This window comes from Armigeres subalbatus, chromosome 2, assembly GCF_024139115.2.
Source record: "Armigeres subalbatus isolate Guangzhou_Male chromosome 2, GZ_Asu_2, whole genome shotgun sequence".
In the NCBI taxonomy this organism is placed as follows: domain Eukaryota; kingdom Metazoa; phylum Arthropoda; class Insecta; order Diptera; family Culicidae; genus Armigeres; species Armigeres subalbatus.
Window position 1 is genome coordinate 215,484,519 of NC_085140.1, and position 22,046 is coordinate 215,506,564.

The window sequence follows — 22,046 nt, forward strand, 5'->3', positions numbered from 1 at the left end:
ACACTATTTTCTAGGCCCATGTAATCACGAGCTTTTAGTGGACTGTATTAACTTGTCATAAGACTAGTTTTTATTGTCTTTATTAATGAGGTTTTCGGCCCTTGACCGGTTCACCTCAAAGACTAGTTTGTCCTATCCCATTTAATTCCACAACTTTATTGGACTTTTGACAGATACGTATTTCGACCTCAACAGTAAGGCCGTTTTCAATGTCTCATACTTGACTCATTTCGAGTCTAGTGCAACAAGTTGCGTTCGACGAGGGTTCTTGAAATGAGTATAACCAAATGTGAGTTATAGGCCTATCCACCTAAACGTAGCTGATATACACTTTTCTTATGTGCAATTTTCATTTTGAATCGACAATGAGCTCAATAGTTAGGTTAAGATACTATTTTTATAAGACACTAGTAGACCCGGCAGACGTTGTCCTGCATAGTAGGCGAAAATGTCCATGCAATAGTTCCATATGAATTTTTATTTTAGTTTTTTCACAATTTAATCAACTTTATTCGTGATTTTATCATACGGAAATATCATATAAACCCGTCGGAAACGATAACGAAAATATCTACAGAAGGAATGAAGAAAATCCATCCAGCCGTTTTCGAGTTATGCGGATACGAACACAGACCATTTCATTTTTATATATAGAGATGTGAAAAGCACCATTACCGCTAGGTGGACTAATCAGTGTTGGGGGCGCATATACATCACTGCGATAGCGCACAACCATGCGCATCGCTGTCGATACTAGCTGTTCAGCGTTGACAGATGTGTCTTTTTGCCGCTAAATCATCTTTCCTCAAAACCTTTATTCTTGTAAAATCGAGGTGGCAGAGTAAATCAGAAGTAGCATTTATCGAAGTTGTTATCCGATTAATTTAAAATAGTTAATTTGAATACGTTTATCCTACTATCATCCAGTTATTCCGAATAAATACTAGCAAGACCAAATGTAAGATTGAATTTCTTTCGTATTACACCAAATGTGCTGATGTTTCAAATTTATTTAATACTTTGAGCTCGCTAGCCTTACGAACCGCGTGCTGCAAAAAGATCCTAATAGTTCCGTCCCAACAATCAGGGTTTTATCAGTATACCAGTAGTCAGTTCGTATAGACTGCATTCATCATAAAAAAATGTTTACATTATACTCCAAACATATATTTCTAGCGTTAGTTTTTGAAAAATCGTGTGTCCAAAAGATAATCTCTTGCCCGTAACACTGGGTAGACACCTTTGCGTGGTGTGTTACGGTGTAAGATCTTCCACGGTCACATTGTCAGCTACAGGCAAATCCTGACCCAACTAATAACTTCCCCAATATCCAACTACGTGGTACTTATGAGGGTGTCGCTGAGTCGGGAGTTTCTCTTTAAGTAAGTACTACACCAACATTTCCTTCCCCTCCCAAGTTATGGTGAAGATGGGCGTGGACAGAAGGAGTGTCCAATCTTCGAAGTACACCGTAACTATGCTGCTATGCTATGCTAATCGTTTGTCCAAAAGATAATCTCTGTTTACTTTCCCTTTCAATTATTACAAGGCCGCACTAATGATTGCTTTGGATTTCTTGACATGGAAATGGTAGATAGCTTTTCTCACTTCGTTCTTCTAAATTTAATCAGTTGGAATTAAGAAACATTATTTTATTTTTTGGAGTACTCTAGAACTTGAATGCAAAACAGTAATCATTAATAAGTCGCAAATGAAGTACACATAGTTAGATCAGAAGCTGAATCATGCTTCACTATTTATTATCTTTATCTATCATTCGTTGTATTCAATATCACTTAATGGCAAACCCCTGTCTCTGAAGTTCTAGTTGGTATCAAGGAAAATAGTTTTCATATTGCTCAATTTAATTAAGGCAATTGAAGCGTGCTGTTTTAATTGTAGTGCCTATTTTTTTAGTTCCTTACAAGCGTCTCTGTTGATGGCGCGCCCAATTAATTACGCATACCTATTACGATCTTACTAACGTTCTCGTTTATCACAGTTTCATCTTTGTCGTTGAAACCTCCGGTCCCTTAGGGGTCAACTGGATTATCTTCAGCCCGGCGACATTAGCTTGATTGCATTTCTTGATGATCTACTTGACCTTGAATTGTTTCTTGTCGTAGGATTTTTTATAAAAATCTCTAAAAAGATAGATTAAAACAAACACGTTTGGAATGTACATAGCGAGAAACGGCTTGCAAGTGTTGCAGTTTGGCTGCAAGCCGAACAGGTTGTTTGTCGTTAGCAGCGCGAATTGAATCTGTAAAATGACACAAGGTAAGGGTAATCATTATACAAGGCTGTGTTAGGTATGAACTACTTACCAACTGAATACTGGTTATGTACTTTTTTACCTTGGCTGCTAAGAACTTGAAAATTGCCACATCGTATGCTGATATGAAGTAGTACGCGTACATTATGATGTGTACTACCGAGTTGGCTACTATCGAGAACACTAGCATGCTGCCTGTAAAAGGAGAAGTTTCATTTCAATATCAATTTTTGAAATATTAAGCTTGTTACCTCCAACATATTTGCAGAATACGTAGGCAATAAAAAAGGTACTAATGTGATGATAAACGTGGAGAAATGAAATTTGATTTTGTTTCTTGCGTAGAACGAATAGAATTGTCTCCATTAGCTCGAAGAACTTTATGAACAGAATATACCAAGTCACTTCAGCCATCTTTACAGCTTTCGGGCGATTGGAATAATCCGTTTCGTAACACCGGTAGAAATAGTCCAGCGTCCATCCTGCTTGAAAGCACTGGAACAGTTTGATTATTTAGTTTTGCCTTCAATATATTATAACTGAAAGGTTTTACCTTTACTACCACCATAACGCAGTATCCTACTTGAAACAAATTGTAAAATCCTAGGAATGTCTTCATCTTGTAAGCTTCTCGATGTTCCATGTACCTGCGAATGTGTAATATGTATCAAAACAGGGATTCTCAAATGTTCGTAGTCTTTTTATACTTAGGAACTATGTAGTATACCAGAGCGAGGTAGACGATAATAACACCCATCATAGGGAATGGAGAACCTGCGAGGAACCACTTGTGTGTTCGGGGATCTATGAAAAGGAATTGTAAGAAATTGTGTTAAGTAAAGGTTAACTATTTCTCACCTGCATTTTCCCAGATGTAGTAGTTATATAAATCCATTGTGTTGCTGCCTATAAAGATTCAAAACACATATGATATTAATTTTCAATTGTAGATTCCCAAAACATTTATTATTTAATATAGTGTTTGAACTGTAGGAAGTTTTACAAGCTACCGAAAAATGCATCAGATCCGTTTTGCGTTGTACCTCACAGTGGTAGTATGTCACATTATGTTGCGCTCCCATCTGCTCAATGATTGTTTTTAGTTATTGCATGTCTTAAATTTTGAAAACAAATACATGAGATAAGCGTTCCAGTTATGGCTATAATCGTAGGTTGGCGACCAAAATACTTTCCAATGGCCATGTTCTTAAATATTTGCCTCTTTTCGGGCAACTTTGAAAAGGCGAAAAAAGCGGCTTTCGTCGCTGGTGGGCTAAATTGTGGCTAGCAGCGCCGTTTGATGAAAAAAGGAAGTACGCTGCCTGCATCAGTTCAGGTTCAGGCAAAATATGTGTTTTTGATTGGTCTAAACTAACGTTTCTAATGTTTTTCGATGGGTATAAAATTAATTTACATAGTGAACATAATGTTTAAGATTAATCAATGTTCAAAATACTAAATAACTTCATTTCAAAGTATAACCATATTGCCAACTCTTCAAACTATTCAGTACGCAGAAGCTCAAAAAGGATTATTTTATTTCAAAGGGACACAATTGTGATCAACAAATGGATGCTTGCATAGAAAAGGGCATAATGCCCATAACAAGCGCTGAAAAGATTCCAATTATGCACTGCTAATGCTAACACTAAGTTGAAAATCAGGCCAATTTTCATTTGGAATGTAGAATCTTTAAAAAAAAGAGGTGGTTCCACTGCCTTTGAAATGTCGTTTTGAAAATTAACTCTATTGACTCGCGAAGCATGCATATACTGCTTTGCGTGGCTGCATAATTGGCTACACAGCGGATCGTGCCAGAGAATGCTTGTCAAATCCCGGCCCGGTTTTGAAAATTTCCGGGCATGGAAATATTCGTACTACCCTGATTTATAAACGCATCAATGGAATCAAGAATACTAGCAGTTTATAATTGTGAAAGTAGAAGTGTATGGTGAATACTAAGCTACAAGGCGGCAATGTCCCATCTGTAAATATTGATGTCACTTGAGAGTGGAGATCTTCTTCTTCTACTTCTTCATATTCTTTTTTAATGGCTCTACATTCCAACTATAACTTGACCTGATTTTCAACTTAGTATTTAATTGAGAGCTTATCTATTTTACTATGTTCTGAAAAACTCTGATGTGAATATGTACATTATGTGGAAGAATTTGATTTGAAAAATGTATTGGAAGTAACCGCTTTCCGTCGAACCCATGACCCTCAGTACGGTCGTCAAGCTCATATATACATATTAACATCGGAGTTTTTCAGAACATTGTAAATTAATGACCATGTCGGGAGTCTTATACCCGAAAAATAGGCAATTAACTTTGATTGTGCTTTTCTGTTGATCTGTTCTGTTGGACCTGTTGGACAGATTATAGAATCTGAGTAACATTTGATATTAGTTACTTCTTGTACGTGGGGGCTAAATAAATTTTTTGATAACTTTCATGAAAAAATAATCATTTCCAATTATGATTTTGAATAACTAACATAATTCTTTAGTCCACTTGAAACCGTATAAATGCTACATACTACATCGAAAAATATCCGAAACGAAAAGTTGGGATCATATTTCCCCTATGTATCTTGTGTGGCAAGTACAATGGATACACTATGCCCAGTAGGGTGCCATTGGAATGTATGGGAAAAAAATTGTCATCGAATTTCAAAAAACGACAATGCTCACAAGTTTCATTACCCCAAAATATTACCCCATGCAAAATTTTAGCTCGATCGGACATGATTTAGGGGTGCCTAAAAATCATCAAAGTTTTGAAATTTTTACCCATGGAAATTTTCCCAAGGGGGGGGGGGCAAAGGAGAAGTCAATCAAAAATCGAGTTTTTGTTTTTGATGCCAAATGACTTAAAAAAGCGACGAGCTCGGTGGTCTAGCGGTTACCGCTTCTGCCTTATAAGCAGGAGGTCGTGAGTTCAATTCCAGGCTCGTCCCTTTCCTACTTTGTATTTCTATCTTAGTTCTTTCTGTGTTTCTTCTTCTTCTTCTATTGGCATTACATCCCCACACTGGGACAGAGCCGCCTCGCAGCTTCATTAAGCACTTCCACAGTTATTAACTGCGAGGTTTCTAAGCCAGTTTACCATTTATGCATTCGTATATCATGAGGCTAACACGATGACACTTTTATGCCCATGCAAGTCGGAACAATTTCCAATCCGAAAATTGCCTAGACCGGCACCGGGAATCGATCCCAGCCACCCTCAGCATGGTATTGCTTTGTAGCCGCGCGTCTTACCGCACGGCTAAGGAGGGCCTTTCTGTGTTTTACGTTATACCAAAACGATTCCTACTGTTATAACCTTCCACGCAATCCCAAAACCTCCCGTGGCACCTATGAGAGGTCGTAGAGTTCTCTGCATCTTTCTTAAGTAGGACGTGGCCAGGACAGAACTCGACTATTGGAGAGTGCACTGCTTCCATCTAGGAGTTAGTGATTAGTCCCAAATCAATATCTGCGGTAACGGATGAAAGTGATGCTACTCTCATACAATAGTCTTGGCTTGTACCACCTACGAATTCGTGCGAACTGCTAAATGCTAATGTTAATGATGCCAAATGACATAAAAATGCATGAAACGTCGTCACCTCAAAAAAAATTTTTTTTGAAAAAAAATGATTTTTTCTTTTAGCACATTTTTGGGATTTTTTTTCAGATGATGAAAATTTTTTCATCGAATTTTAACACCGGACGATACGCAAACGTTTTCGTAGCCTAAAATATCCCCCTATGCAAAATTTGAGCTAAATCGGACATGATTTAGGGGTGCTCAAAATCAATCAAAAAAATTTTTTGATTCTTAGTTTTCCTTTTACCAGTATCTATTTGAACTTTAGAAGTGAAAGCAGTCACGCTGTTTATTATTATTATTATTAAAGCCAGTCCACGTTAAATTTTGGACAGTTAGATAATGTTCAATAGATTTGTCGCCATTTCAACAATTTGGACAAGAGCTAATACATGCTGAAAGCAGCAGTAAAGCGAAAATATTGAGCTGCCATGTAAATAGATCGTCTCAGTGGTTGGTAAAATGATTAAAAATCGCGTTGAAAGATGGATGTCCAAAATTTAACGCGGACAGGCTTTATTCCATAAAATGGAGGATATTCTTTTTTTTTTGGGAATATTTGCCATTGTTTCCCAAGTCATCTAATTTGCCGTCGTATGGTGAAGTTCTTCGTAAGTTCATGTTTCATTTGCGAGCTGAGAAACAAACTGCTAGACAAAGTGCGCAAATAACAATAGAAGCGTTGATAGCTGAATGGAAATGAAAACAAATTAATCAAGTGATTGGTAATAGGGCAATTGAATTTAAAATTTTGCGTTACCATAAAAAATGGAGAGATCTACAGAAAAATAGGCTGCTAAAGTCGACGACGAAAAAATATGAGCTCATTTAGAAGAACCATGTAATTTATTGAAAGAAACAGTATGTCAATATAACAACTCCTTTTTTTACATTACTCACGTAATTTCTTGAATTACTTTCCAAATTCCTTCTCTATTTATTTTACAAATCAGGATTATCTATTTCACTTAAAATCAATACACAAAGGTTTTTTTTTACGTCGATGTTTTTCAATATAAATCAAAACAGCGTAAAAATAAACCGCGTTGTGACGTGAAAAATCATGTTATTGTAATTTTTTCGAAGTCCCAAAACAGTCGATTTTTTCAAAAAAAATAATTCCCAAATTTTCATGCATTTTGAGTCCTTTGGCATCAAAAAAATAATTCCCTTTTGTGAGAAAAAAAAAAGTTTTGATTAATTTTGAGCACCCCTAAATCATGTCCGATTTGGCCCAAATATTGCGTAGAGGAATATTTTTGGCTACGAAAACGTTTGCGTGTCGTCCGGTGTTAAAATTCGATGAAAAAAAAATCCCAAGAATGTACAAAAAAAATCAATTCTTTTGAAATGGCATCAGATCTCGACGTTTCATACATGCATCACAAACAAAAAATCGATTTTCGACTTTTGCTTTTGTTGGGAAATTTTTCATGGGCAAAAATTTCAAAACTTTGATGATTTTTAGGCACCCCTAAACCATGTCCCAAAAATGTTCTAAGAGAAAAAATCGATTTTTTTCAAACAATTTTTTTTTAGAGATAACTTCAGATCTCGACATTTCATGCATTTTTAAGTCATTTGGCATCAAAAACAAAAATTCGATTTCCGACTTTTCATGGGTAAAAATTTCAAAACTTTGATGAATTTTAGGCACCCCTAAATCATGTCCGATTGAGCTCAAATTTTGCATGGGGTCATATTTTAGAGTAATGCAACTTGTGAGCAATGTCGTTTTTTTGAAATTCGAAAATGTAATTTTCATTGGCACCCTAGCCCAGGGTGTCTAGTTGCAGGTTTCCGTTACCCTCTTGGATGAATTTCAAATAAAACTATGCCTAGGGAGTCCCACCCGAAAACATCATAGACTAGACCGAGAATCGAACTCGCCATCTCTGGTTGGCAATCCTACGCCATTGCTCACAAGGCTAACTGAAGACCCCCGCTGGAGAGAGAAGATGATTTTCATGAAAATAAGCATTTTCCATATACCGCTATGTTCCGGAGTAGTCTAGTAAAGAAGATTTTGCTTCTCCATTCAAAAGATTATGTGTATTGAGGGTACCTTTAATAATAATACTACTGACCATACCTTTAGGGTCTGTCTCATTTGGAAAATTAAATAAACTTAAAACTGACATTTCAATAATTATCGAATAACCCTGCTGGCAGAGCAAGATCATTTTTGGCAGATATCGAATCATTTTGCATCGACGTCTTATTGGAATTACTGGGTAGCACCAGCCATTCTTATGACCGGGTATTTTTTCAATTTTCGAACTGTCACTTTTAAGTTTAATTCTCCAAATGAGACAGACCCTTAATCACAATAAAGAAATATTTGTACACACTTGAATCATTTCACAGATTTCGGTGAATTTTGCATTATTTCACCGAAATCTCAAATGCTGATCTATTCGATAATTATTTCACCAATTTTCTGTGATTTTTTCCTTTGTTCAACAGATCAAAATTACCGAAATTCTGTAAAATTATTCACCGAACGGTTCTCCTTTTGAGATTTCAGTGAAATTTCACTGAAATCTGCAATTTATTTTTAGTGTGTATATATTATTCTAAAAACTCAGCTATTAATAGTGATTGAAATACATGATCGTGGTGTCGAATTAAAGGCTACATGCAAAACACTAAAGTTTGTTATTGAATTTCAAGTTGTTGAAGACACAATTTGATGTCACTCATCCTATCAGCCCTAACAGCAAAACGTGTCTAAACCATATTAACATTATCAAGCATTCTAAAACAATTATGTTTGTGTGTCTTTTACCATCAGTGAAATCGTCTCCAGTATCTACCTTCAGTACTTCCATTCGTCTGCTGATCACCCTACTTGGCTTTTTCTTTTTCATACCAGAGCAATTCTCTGTAAAATCATGATTTTTTTCAAGATTTCAATTTTGTATTTTTTTATTTCCCTGAAATTTTGCATATACATTCTTTGTGATCAAAAAACAAAAATTGCATTTGCAATTGGTTTCAATTAATTGCATATTATTCGGCAACTCGGCCGTACGAAAACCATTTTTTTGTTAAATATCTTGGCTGTGCACAGTACGTGTTTCGAAATGGACAAATTGATATGAAATTTGCGAAAAAGAATCCACGTGTCTTGGAGGGACTCGAACCCTCAACCTCATTGGTTTGCCATTTTGACTTTTGACACCTTGAACACTTTCAAAAAATTTAACTTGAAAACGGCTTGTCCGATCGTTTTGATGTCTCCGGCAATGTTTTAGATAATCATTGGAGCTACGTGAAAAAAATATACACTGTGAAAAAAAATTGTTCAATCATTGAAGTAGACAAACTTAAAAATCGATTTTCTCAAAAAACGAATTTTACAATCTTTTTTTTTCATTTTTGGATATATTGTAGCAGATAATATATCAAGAAAAAAAAACAAAACGAATTATCTGCTTTTGTAAACAAGGATTCAAAACGTCGGTTTGACGAATCTGATGGCACTCCGACGCAAACCAACGCCATCAACAGGTAGCAGATACCTTCACCTGCCTATTGATAGTGTTGATTTGCGTGGGAGTGCTATCAGATTCGTTAAATCGACATTCGAATCTTTGTTTACAAATACAGATAAGTCGTTTTGAAAATTTTGTTATGATATGTACATTTTTGCACTATGGGTCATAATTAAGAAATTATGGAAAAAAAGTTATATTTTTTTTTTTAAATAAAGGCCGGTACAAATATTTAAACACTATTTTGTCTCCCTCCCCCTCCCTTTTCGATTCTATTCAACGAAGAATTAATTTTTACGGAGTCTTTGATATTTAATGACGAATGCTAGTATTGTAGCAGTGATTGGCAATTTTCATGGTATGAGATAATGGAGAAAAAATGCTTTACTTAGAAAAAATCAAATCCTGAAATAAAATACAAAGGCCCGTGCTGCGAACCTAATCACACATTAGTCCCCCGTGACGTGACACTTTTTCCACAATTTTCACAACCTGTTCATTGTATTTTTTCGCCTTGATTGTCGATGTTTGTGTTTGAACAACTATCTTTCACGTAAGGACTGTAATTAATAAATTGTTTTAGTACAATTTAACGTTCACTAACACTGTACAAACTATTACAATAATTACTTCGACTTCGAGCCAGCCTAGGGCTGAAAGTCTTCTTAATATATAAAAAAACTCAAAAGTGCAGCCCAATCGGGTTGTACGCAAAGGTGACGTAGGAGTACGTAGCTATATGAAATGGATGGTATTTGCCATAATAACTTGTGTCTCTTTATTAACATTGAGCAAACTGCTCGGAAATCAACTGAATCAAGAAGGCGAATAGTTGCTTCCAGTTGGATGGACTTTGAGTCTCTAACCATGGAATTAACATGACTAATCGGCCGCTGAAGCCACTCGACTTGTTTTCAGTGGAGGATATCACAATCCTAGAAGACACCATCCTCAAAAATGTCCGAAATAAAGGAGAAATAAGCAGAATCAAATATATTTATTTGCAAAGTTTGGTTTTCGCCCGCGATGGGAACGTACGTGGCAAAGTGAGAAGAACTTCAAGAATTAATTACACATAGTTATAGGTATTGGCGTCTTCATCGTTCATGTCATTGGCGGAAGTAAAATTTTCTTTTCAAATTTGTTTCTGTTAGTCATTGGAATTGAAATCAGTTTTTTCCGAGCCACCATTTTATACAAATGAAGGTCAATTCGAGATAAATTTTCTTCAAAGTGCAAAACTTAATCGTTTTGCGACGGCAGAAAGCTACTCTTCGGTAGCAGAATCACAAGCACTCGATGGAAGGGATGATGCAATAAATTTGTTTGAATGGATGGAATTGCTCACAGCATTGCTACTGGTGCTACCCACGCCTTCGTGCTGCTGTGTCCGCTCCGCTGCATACAATCTTGTTCAACCGCTCTTTGCGAAATCCTCATCAAAATGGCTCGCGCGCGCCGGAAAGCAGCTTTCTTGTATTCAATAAATTAGGCCCGTTAGCCCCGCCCCTTTGTGATCTGATATGGATGTAAATATAATGTGCATTCATAACGATTAATGAAGGGGCGGGGCTAATGGAATTACTTCATTAGATATAAGAAAGCTGCTTTTCGACGCGCGCGAGCCATTTCGGTCGGGATTCCGCAGACAACGGACCGTTCGGAGGATGACAAATTCTAAAAATCCTATGAAATTTTCTCGCAAGATTCTGAATTTGGTTATGAGATGTTGTTTATCTAAGATGCGTATTGTTGCGAGGAATGACAACAGAAATTTGACTCAAGACGAAGTTTCTTCATATTACAAAACATTATCTTTCGGCATCTGTCTGTCCGAGCGACGTTCACCGATGGGTGGTTGCTGTAGATAGTTTTCACTGAGGTGGCGTCTTCATTGATTTTATACAAAAGCCACCATTTTATACAAAAGAAGGTTGATCCGACTATCCGAAATAAACTTTCTTCAAAGTGCAAAACTCAATCGTAAATAGCGAATTTGATAGCGCGTCGGAGGGAGATGATGCAGTAAATTTTAATGGATGGATTCACTAACAGAAACCAAGCTACCACGCCAAACCCGATGCCACCGAAACAGTCCATTTTTGCAATTAACTCTTTCTTTTCATAAAATGTTGGTCCTGAAAAGAACCAATTTTTCTTTTCCCAATTTTCCAACTATCTGACACCACAATTAATAATAAATTTTCAGCATCGGCACTGGCGGTGCGGGATCGCCACAGTGCTATTTTTATGGTCAACCCTTTCTTCATATGAAATGCTGGTTCGTTGAGGTTGAATGCAGCAACACATCGAGCACCACCACCAATGCAATGGATTTCCTTTGAAAATGTTATAAGCGCCTCCGTGAAGCTGTGTCCGCTCCGCTGCGATCTCTTTGATGCGTCCGCTCGCAATCGTAAAGTGTACCCCAATGGGGCTGTCCATAATACTAAAAGTCTACGTAGACTTTTTTATTTATTTTATTTTTTTGGAAAATAATTCATACAGCAGCTTTGTGCGAAGTTCACTTGTTTGATTTTTTTGACGTAGAACTACGTCTGTCTTTTCTATATTGGGGTACACTTTACGATTGCAAAAAATTAAAAAACGTCACGAAAATATGATAGACTTTGGACGTTTATATCTCTGCCGTTTCTCGATGGATTTTCAATTTTCTTGGACCATTCGATCAAGGAAGAGTCAACGCTTCATACCCGATGTACACTGAAGTCGTTTGTTACGCGGTTGTTTTTACAGGAATTGTTTTTTATGCGATTTTTTATTCACGCGAGTTTCTGGCTTTCCGCATTCCTTCAGACATACTTTGGGATTTACGCGGTTTTTTACGTTGTTTTAATTCACGCGGCCCATATCTTCCGCGTAAAAACCGGCTCTAGTGTGTTACAATATCTATGTTTGATAATATTTACTATTAAAAACTTGCTAACAGTTTAGCACTTGGTTTCGGTGAATCAGTCAATCTCGTAAGTGCATCGCAAGCTTCTTCTTCCATAGCACTACATTCCAACTAGAACTTGGCCTGCTTTTCAACTTAGTAATTTATCAGCATTTCTTTAGTTATTCATTGAAAGTTTTTTTTTTATGTCCGCCATTGCAGGGCTTTTAACTGGTTAACTGGCTAACTTAAACGTGCGTTTTCCTTGGAAAGCTTGGGGGCATTTGACGATAACTTCATGCTTACGTCTGTTGATGCAGTAGAGGGGCTCGGAATCTTCTTCGCTGCTGCAGTGAATGCGTTCTGGTAAACTTTCTTTGGCTCGTGTTTGCTGATTCGTAGGTGTCTGCCGGAATAAACGGTAAGTCCGACGCAATTCACGTGAAGGAATAATTATTATTATCAATAACGCCGTTGACAGCCCAGGTTTTTCTGTAATGAGCCACCAGGGGCTTAGACTGGCTTAGCGATGGGTGGTAAGTCTCTGTAGCAGTTTGAGTCGGTGATGGTTGCAGCTGTACACTATCAGCCAGGCTTGTGCTTTTCAAATTGTGTAATCGATTATCATTTAAAATAATATAAACCTAATTAATACCAATTTAATGTCAACAATGAAGTTCAATCGGATGTTTGGCATTGTTACCAATGTTTCGAATCGAGATACAATTATCGAACGATTCTTACTCTCTAGCGAGTTTTTATCAACTGGTAATTTGGATATGTGAACGCTTGAGAGTGTTGTTCATCCTCGATTATTTGAAAATTTTATTTTTATCTTCATTTTCAAACGTTGGTCAAAAATTATACACATCACATCGAAAACAGATTCAGGCTGGGCTTGAAAAACGTTTGCTTTAGTCTCATCGGACAGAATAGTCGAAAACCAGTAGATTATATGCAACTACGTAGTTCAACGTCACCTTTGCGTACAACCCGATTTGGCTGAACCTTTGAGTTTTTTAGATTTTTCCGTTTTTTTTTGCAAGACTTTACCAAATTAATCACTCGAATCTCTTATGGATTCCACTGAAGTAATAGTTTGAACTACGGCTAAAAATATCAAGAAATACAAGAAATTATGTCGCACTTCAACGGAAAATTCTTAAGAATTTACAAAGGAAGCATTTTGGAATATCCAAGAAGAAGTTTTTAGCATTTCCAAAAGACATTCTTTAGAACTTGTAAGGGGAATTCACCGAAACTTCCTCGAGAAACCCTTCAGAATTTCCACTGAAAATTTTCTGGGAAGTCCCGAGGAAATTTTTCTTAATTTCTGAAATTCTTGGAATTTCCGCGAGGAATTCTTTGGACATGATATAAGCGAAATGCTTCGAAATTTAACGGCAATTTCTTCGACAGTTCTAATGCAAATTCTTTAGAATTATCGATGGAAAAAGAAATTGTTGAAAATTTTAACGAGAAGTTATTTGAATTTCCTACCAAAAACTCTTTGAATTTTCACAAAAAAAATATGGCAATTCTTGTAAGAAAGCATTTGTAATTTTTTTTTTTAATTTATTTTAAATTTTTACGATAAATTCACCACAAATTCAACTGAAATTCTCCATAATTTCCACCGACAATTATTAGGAGAAGTCTTTGGAATGTCCATGGGATTCTTAAAAATTTCCTCAGGAAATCACATTATGCAAGAGAAATTTCAAAATATCGTATGAAACTATGCTGAAATTCAACGGGAAATAATTCTAAATTTTCGGAAATTTACTCGACATTTTTACGGAACAACTTTTTTCTTATTCCTTTATTTATTTGATAGGCACTCTGTGTTACTTAACCGCTACTGTGCCGAGATCTACTGTGGTATTCTGCAGCCAGAATCCACACAGAATCTATTTTTAGATTTTTTCCATTATTCATTGTTGTTGTCGTTGCTGGTCCATCTCGTCGTGAGTCCATTGTGTTCGTTTTGTCCATGTCGTGTATCCAATGATCGTTGCATTGTCCGGTTGCCATTTATCCGGGTAACGTTGGAGGAATGCCTCCGAGAAGAACAAGTTGTCAGTCGTCATCAGGCAGCCGTGACGGTGAGGCGTGCACCACAATACGCCACCGCATAAGCTGCGCATTCGGCGACTGACTAGGGTTTTTGGTGGAGGGGCTGGGAATCGAACCCATGACCATTCGTTTGAAAGGGAATAACTTTTGGACAAAAAAAAATCTTGGGATTTCAACGGATGATTATTCAACGGGATATTGTATGGACTTTTCAAGAAAAAACATCGGAATTATCACGGAGAGTTCTTTGGAATATTACCTGGAAATTTTAAAAGTTATCAATTGGTAAATTCTACGAAATTTCCACGAAAAACTTATTGAATTTAACGTTCTCGGAATTTCAACTCAAACTTTGGAATGTTGAAAGTAGCATTTTCAATGTTGCATTGCTGCAGTTAAATACCAGGGAATTAAAACAAAGTAAGTTAGGCAACGCTGCTAGAAATGGGGAAGCGCGAGGCCCCTCTCTTCTTTCCCCCAGCTGACCTTGTTGAAGTTCATAGGTAATGTTGAGAGAAAACTTTGAACCCTGGTTGAGGTCCCCGGGCTGCCGTTCGCTGAGGGGTGTGGGGACAATCTTGGGGAATCCAAGGAATGCCCGAATGCCCTGTGTTGTGGGAACTTACTCCCGATATCGATCTCCGGATGCCCGTAAAGCCATTTGGGTTAAATTTGTGTGTATAGGCCCCCATCTTCTAAGAAACAGCTGAGGGCGACAACGCACGTTGTACGGAAATGGCTTCCGCCGAAGTTATGCGGGAGCCGCGTGTGTCCGGTTCGGAGCCGGGAGATGATTTGCTGCTCTTTCAGAGCTATCCATAAACCTGTGTTTGTGGTTGTAGAAAGCTCTTTTAAAGAGTGGACGATACAGGTTAGTTCCATGCCGTAGAATAGGCGGCTATCAGTGATAGCCTGCACGATCTTTAACCGGAGCCACCTGTTGTTGGTTCTATGAGGCTTAGACAGGGTCCGACTCAGGTTGACTCTGGTTTGTCAACTTACTTTGACTCCGCAGAAGTGCGGAAGGGCCGAGATGCTCCAGTCAATGGAGATTCCGAGAACATTCACATTCTTTTTGTTGAGGATGGGCTGGTCATCTAACTTAAGGCTCAGTCCCTACAGCTGAGGCATCCTGCTGCAGACGTGTCCTCGTACGCCTTGCCTGTAATAGTAAAGCCTACGGAGGACGGTATTGGCAGCGGATTGTGCCTTAATCCTTGTACGACCGGACATGTCGCTAACAACAACAAGCAGAATATCGTCTGCATATACATAGTTCATAGCCACGAGAAATACCGTGACGACTAGAACGGAGCTCTGTAGGACTTCGGTCTCCTCTGAAAGGCGCACTATCTTCAATTATCAATTATTACTTCAAAAGAACGCCCGGAAAATTTTCACTCTTTTAACTGATGGATGACGAAGGGGGACGTTCTGCTGGCGATTGTTTGCTGGACGCACTGCTCCTAAATGAATTAGTGACAGGGGCTATTAGATCGTGGCTTGCGGGTGACGGGTGATGTCGGGACACCATGTGTTTTTGAATAGCTTTGTGCAATAGCATAAAAAGAAGCCTTTCCAGATGCTAGATACTATCTCTCTGAAGTATTGCTTCATTAGCCGAAGAGATCAGGATTTATGTAAAGAGTTTTGATTTAAGTGGGTTGGGTAGGAACTGTTATGACTTCCCAACTCCACACTGACTGAGTTACTTCTGAGGTGTCTCGTTGCAGATTTCCATTAAACTTGCTAAAAAAACAAAACACTAAAAACAAACTTACATTTGAGGAGCTTGTCAACGGTAGACATCTCTATAAAGGAAGTACGCTGCTGCAGGCAAGACGAACAAACTTGGGTGGTCTTTCTGGTCGACGAAGGGGAAAAAATAGCACCAACTCAAGTTTTATTGATGAAGCAGCCATCCGAAGCATGAAATTCAATACGGCTATGTCCCGCTGCACATTGGTATTCATTGACTACGAAAAAGTTTTCAATTGTCTGAACCACGAAAATCTATGTGGCGCCCTGAGAGACAAAAAAGTTACAGATAAAACCATCTGCCTCATCTATGCGCAGTACGAAGCTTTTACGTGCAGGGTCGTGCATAAGGATGCTTTGACTGATCGGCTAGTTATTGATGTGAGGCAAGGGCCATATCGTTGAATGCCGAACACGCATAGTAAAATTTGTCTCAAATTCCGAACACTTCGTTCGAGGTTTATTTATTTTTTTTTTTTAATTGTTCCAAGTTTATCACTGAGAGTGTCGACCACATTGACATATTACAAAATAACAGAGAGGAAATATGTAATTAAATTTTGAATAATAAGCCCAGGGCCCAGGTCAAGACTCAAGCAGCCAGCCGTCCAGAATGGTGATATTCAACGATGATCCTGTCATTGGACTCGTACTTTGAGATGATCTCAAGTCTCATGTTAGAGTTCCCTTAACGTACGTGAAATTTATAAAAATAATTATGTCGGTCTTATCTCATAATTCTAAATATTTTTCTCATAAGTCTAATTATTAATGGACATTTTAATTCTAAATCATGACTGTATTTGATTCTTTTATTTTTCTTTGCGTGTTTTTATGTTTGCCTTTGCAGATACAGAACGGCAAGAAGAATCAGTAAAAGCAAAACTAAAAAATTATGCCATCACGCGATGGCGCAAATATGTACAAACAAATCACGACTATAAACCGTATGTACACTTTCAGTCTTGCTCAGTATTACCAACACAGTGTCTGTGACTAGTCAAAGTCTAGTTCACTTTCCGTGTGGAAACAAACACGTTTTTATCAACTGGTAAAAACATATTTTCAACATCCCTCGTGGCCGGAAACTAAAATCTTGCTTGCAGCCGTCGTAATCAATGGTAACCAATAACTTTGAGGACAAAGTTTAAGGTCTGTTTGGATATAACCAGATATGGCCGCCACAATAATAACCTACATTCTACATCCCAGGCTTACCGAAATGTAAATGTAACTCTATATATGCTTACGGGCAGAATATTTAACGGGTTATCGGGAACGTACAGGAAAAAATGCCAGGTGGTGTTTTATATGTTATCAAATGTCAGGAAGTAACTTTCCCATCAAACGTGATTTGTTAAGACAATATCGATGAAATTGATTTGATGATTTGTGTAGTGAATATTACAACCCTAACTTTTAAAAAGTCATCCAATCACTGCAAATAATATATTTGTGTACCTAAGCAAAATCGCTGTCATTAAGTTAAACAACATTCAACAATTGATTAGACGTGATAATTAGATGTCTAGATGTGTCTCAATTAAAAATTTGGCCTAAAATTTAAAAAAATGAAATGACTTTTAGGATGAACGCCTGACCTGTGACCAACTCTTAATTAGTCAATCAGCATTACTAAAAATCCGTTTTTAAGCACATTTTAAAACGCATGTTATATCACAAAGATATAAAATGCGTTTTGCTTTGTCAAAATTTGTGCTTCTGGAATAGGATCTTAACGAGTTATCTTAAATGTTTCCCTGAAAAACTTAACTAAAAAAATGAATACACCTTGAAAACCTTGGTCTTAATTATTTATAACGAAATTTTAAAACGATTGTTCCTAATTGTTCTCGATTTTTTCTGTAATCTCTCAACAGTCAAAAGAGAAAATGATGAAAGGTGTTCGTCGTGGATGCGTGCGATTAAAAGGAGCCGTAATCGGAATTGACGACCAGGACGTCAACACATTCACCATCACCGTAGATCACAAAACGTTCCATTTCCAGGCAAGTCCGCCCTCACCAAAGAATCATATTATCTACATATCATTAATATCGCCATTTCTTGCTCCACACTGCCAGGCAAGGGACGCCGATGAACGTGAAAAATGGGTTCGCCGGCTGGAGGATACAATCCTCCGGCACGCCAACAGAAGCAGGGCCCTCTGGGAGCAACAGTACAGCGTGGGGAGCGGCAGCAATTCCCACGGCACGCCTGGGTCCAGTACAAAGCGAAACAATAATCTGGTTTTATTTGACAAGAAAGTGACCGAGGCGGACGCATATCTACAGCTTATGATCGAACAGACAACGGTGAGTGTGTGCTCTTGACATGAATTATGACGATAAATTAGGAGGATATTTTTGTGTTTTCTTTTATTGATATTTCAGAAAATTGACAACAGGATACAATCGCTAGGAGAATGTGAAGAAGCTGAAAAACTAAAAACGATTTACGAGCACGCGAACGTGAGTAATGACGTTAATGAAAAAAAACATTTTATGGATTTTTTTCTGTTATTGCAGGCTATGCTCGACAATATCAAACATTCGATAGTGGTTCTACAGATTACGAAGGTAATTAATCTTGAAATTTGTCGTTAACTATACTTGTTCTATAACTATTTGGGTACTAAACTCGTACACTAACTATTTAAGTAAAAAAAGGCAAACAATTGATCCCGTGGTGAATATAATACACCCAATATTTTTTTACACGATTGGTATTTATTAATTTCTCGGTTAACCTGAACATTCACAGATTTCTAAATACCACCTAAATTTTCTTTAATTTTTTGTGAAATTTTTCGTGGGGTTAACTCACAGTTTCATTGACGCTAAAGGTCTTAATACTAAAACCCACCCGTGTAAAAAAGAACCGGGTTGGCGGCTTCGTTGCTCAATAAGGGAAGATAAATGTTTATTATGTATTGACTCATTTTTGGATTGACAACCGTACTAATCCTACAGCGTATTTGAACTTTTCTAGAGATCATTTTGGATTGCAATGCAAAATTTGAATAACTTCTCCTAATAAAATTGTCCTAATAAAATTGTCAACATTCCTTCACGATTTAAGGATATTTATATTAAAAAATTGTTGACTCAATATGGGAACACTTGAACCTTCATTGTTAACCCATTCAAAAATTTGGCGAAAAAATTCAGAAAAAATCTCAGGTTTCATATTTTTTGTAGATTTGACCAATGTAATAAAGAGTGCCATTTGTGGCCCTTCATACAGCAATATGTTGAATTCAAAATAATATTGAAATTTGACCTTACTGTTACGTGGAACCGCATGCATAGCAAGCCTCAAGCTAGCATGGTGGCTAACTATAACATACATAGATTGACCAATGTGATGAAAAGTGACTCGAAAAAATATTTATTTAGTAAATATCATAAAACGGGGATCTAAATATTCCATAATAAAAATCGTTTAAAAATACGTACCGCAAATCAGAAAATCAACGTATTTTGAAGGAAAAATATTTTAAAACACCCTGTATTTAAGCCATCCTCTTAGACGTAGTCTACGTCAAAACAACAAAGAAAACAAAGAGCGCCATCCTACTTTTATCGAACCAAGTTTTTAGAGAGGGATCAATTCCTTCAACAAACAACCCCCCCCCCCCCCCATCAAACCAAAAATTTTATAAGTATCTTGTTTTTGTGCTTTTTTCAGCATAAATTACGTATATTACCTAGAGGAACCGATAAAATTAGTTCTCTATACTTTAATTTGTAGATGGTAGACTTTGTAACTGAAAGATAGAAAATATCGTATTGGAGCTGCTTCCTTTTCCTTCCCACTGAATTTATATTCATCTCATCGCGAAACAAAGAAATACGGAACCAATTTCGTCGCTTTTTTTTCTAACATGCGTGCTCACTGCTCACAAAAATACGAAACAAATCAAATACCTTTTCATTGCTTTGATTTTCGTGGGATGAATATTGGAGCTATGAGATGAAGTCCAGGAGCAGTAACCCTAGTTCTTCTTCTGTGTGTTCATGCAATTTTTAGGTGTCAAGCTTTCATTTTAATGTTGAAAGGTTCTTAGGCCGTTACAAATATTTAATTAACTTTTTGTCCTACTGGTCTCCGAAAAGTCAAGGAGGGGGATAATAAAAAAATAAATATTGAAATGAAAAAAATCAAAAAACTCCTCGGATTTGTTAAAGAATGCTTTGAAAATCCTCAAAATTTGGTTAAAAAATCCGAGGGGGGGGGGAGACAAAATAGATTTTAAATATTTGTATCGGCCTTAAACAAAAATAAAGAAAGCATTGCAGCTATTGGTTGGGTGCAATTCTTCGAAAATATTTTCTGATTATCATAATTCAAATATGATAAATTGGCTATCCAGCATGAACTTTTAATTTCGATTCCCAAAACTACTGAAATTCATTATGCTGTTCCCCTACTTAATAGTTGTATGCAATATTCGCAATTTGCAACAAATGCTGTATTCATATCGTTTACGCATTTCGTGCTTTGTTTCAGTGGATTCTTCCATATTTGTATATCACATTTCTTTCATCATTGATTTCCACTTTAACGCGAATTTCAGTGACAAAAGGGAATTTAAATATGATTTTAAAATAGTACCATCGTGTGGGGCTTCTTTTGACAAATCGGGTGCATTTTGGACATTTTGAAACAAGAATTATAACGTAAATTACTATCCAATTGCAGGTGTCTTGTTCACTAGAACTTTCTCTTTCAAATTGGGTTATTTTTTTCTCTTTATTTAATCAAAAATCCAAAGCAGCCCTCCGAAGTCAAAAGAAGCCCCACAAGATAATAACTGTCAAAATACCCCTGCGGATATGATGTCACTTACAAATTAGATTAATTATTTAATGTGAAGTTTACTGATGAACACAATAATCACAATAGTTTACTTTCTAGATATAGTTAAATATTATATACACTAACTGAGACTAAGGAACTAAAAATTAATTCTGAATAATACTCGATTAGTGTTTGACTGAATTCTACTAATATAATAATGGCCACCTTATAGGAATCCAATATTTTTATAGATTTTCTGAAAAAATCTGCCTATACTTGTGTCTATATCGGTTGGATGGAAAAATCGAAATTTGCATCGTATTTATCACTATTCACCAGACACATATTTTCTTGTTATTGTGGTTGAGACTACAGATGGTGTTGGAAATGCAACACAATTATTTTCAAACAGAAAGTTTTCTGATCCAGAACAGAAGTATGAAAAACTAATAGCTTTAACAATGCACCACGTCGAACACTTCAAGGCCAGAAACAACCAAAACAGTCGAATTTTGCGAGTACATTACCTGCCAGGCGCTTGTTCTTACTGACCAATTAGAAACGGTAAAGTCACTTTGCGTTCTAACCAAAATCTATGCCGCAATCCGCATATATAGTAAGTAGTTACTAGGTTGACTGCCCTCAGCGTTCGACTGCAAATATCGCCGCATGCTCTCCTCCCAGCCAGTCATCGGCCAACAAGTAGACACGATACCAAATTATTACCGATACATAAGAACATGTCTCCTTAAGACAGAGACTAAGTCAACTGAAAATAAGAAGCACGCGAAGTAAAAGAGACATGGAAACAAGTTTTGTGCCACTTTCGGATCCTCGCCAATGTTTAAATTGATTTTTCCGCCGCCTCACCATTGACTGGCTTGTACGCAACAAACCAATCGCCTTGCAAACACGCTAATAATTAATCACTTGGTTATTTTCTTCTCCCACCTGGCTTCCACAGAACACAGCGAATCCAATCAACGGTATCTACCAAGGCCCGATCGTAAGCAAATCGGAAACGGAAACCGAAACCAGTGACACCGGTAAGTACTGTTCCTGCGGGATTTTCTTCTTCCCTTACGCACGCTAGAAATACTCAGTGATTTCCATATCTTGGGCCATGGGTCGACCCGTATCGTTTC

The 22,046-nt window shown here is 37.1% G+C and overlaps 2 protein-coding genes across 3 annotated transcripts in view; one reads left to right on the top strand and one right to left on the bottom strand.

Moving 5' to 3' along the window:
- LOC134211630 (oxysterol-binding protein-related protein 9) overlaps positions 1–22,046 on the top strand; it is a 232,243-nt gene that overhangs the window by 152,357 nt on the left and 57,840 nt on the right. For both annotated transcript variants that reach the window (XM_062688695.1, XM_062688696.1), the window contains exons 2-6: positions 17,979–18,107; positions 18,183–18,413; positions 18,492–18,569; positions 18,627–18,677; positions 21,866–21,947. In XM_062688695.1, the coding sequence (XP_062544679.1) occupies positions 17,979–18,107; positions 18,183–18,413; positions 18,492–18,569; positions 18,627–18,677; positions 21,866–21,947 (571 nt within the window). The remainder of the gene's footprint in view (positions 1–17,978; positions 18,108–18,182; positions 18,414–18,491; positions 18,570–18,626; positions 18,678–21,865; positions 21,948–22,046) is intronic.
- Positions 1,727–22,008, bottom strand: LOC134211631 (elongation of very long chain fatty acids protein 7-like). Its single transcript, XM_062688697.1, has 7 exons — positions 21,853–22,008; positions 3,134–3,181; positions 2,983–3,079; positions 2,829–2,922; positions 2,527–2,770; positions 2,328–2,470; positions 1,727–2,263 (listed from the first exon to the last, which is right to left on the bottom strand). The coding sequence occupies exons 2-7, from the start codon at positions 3,168–3,170 to the stop codon at positions 2,096–2,098; spliced, it is 783 nt and encodes a 260-aa protein (XP_062544681.1). The 5' UTR covers positions 3,171–3,181; positions 21,853–22,008; the 3' UTR covers positions 1,727–2,095.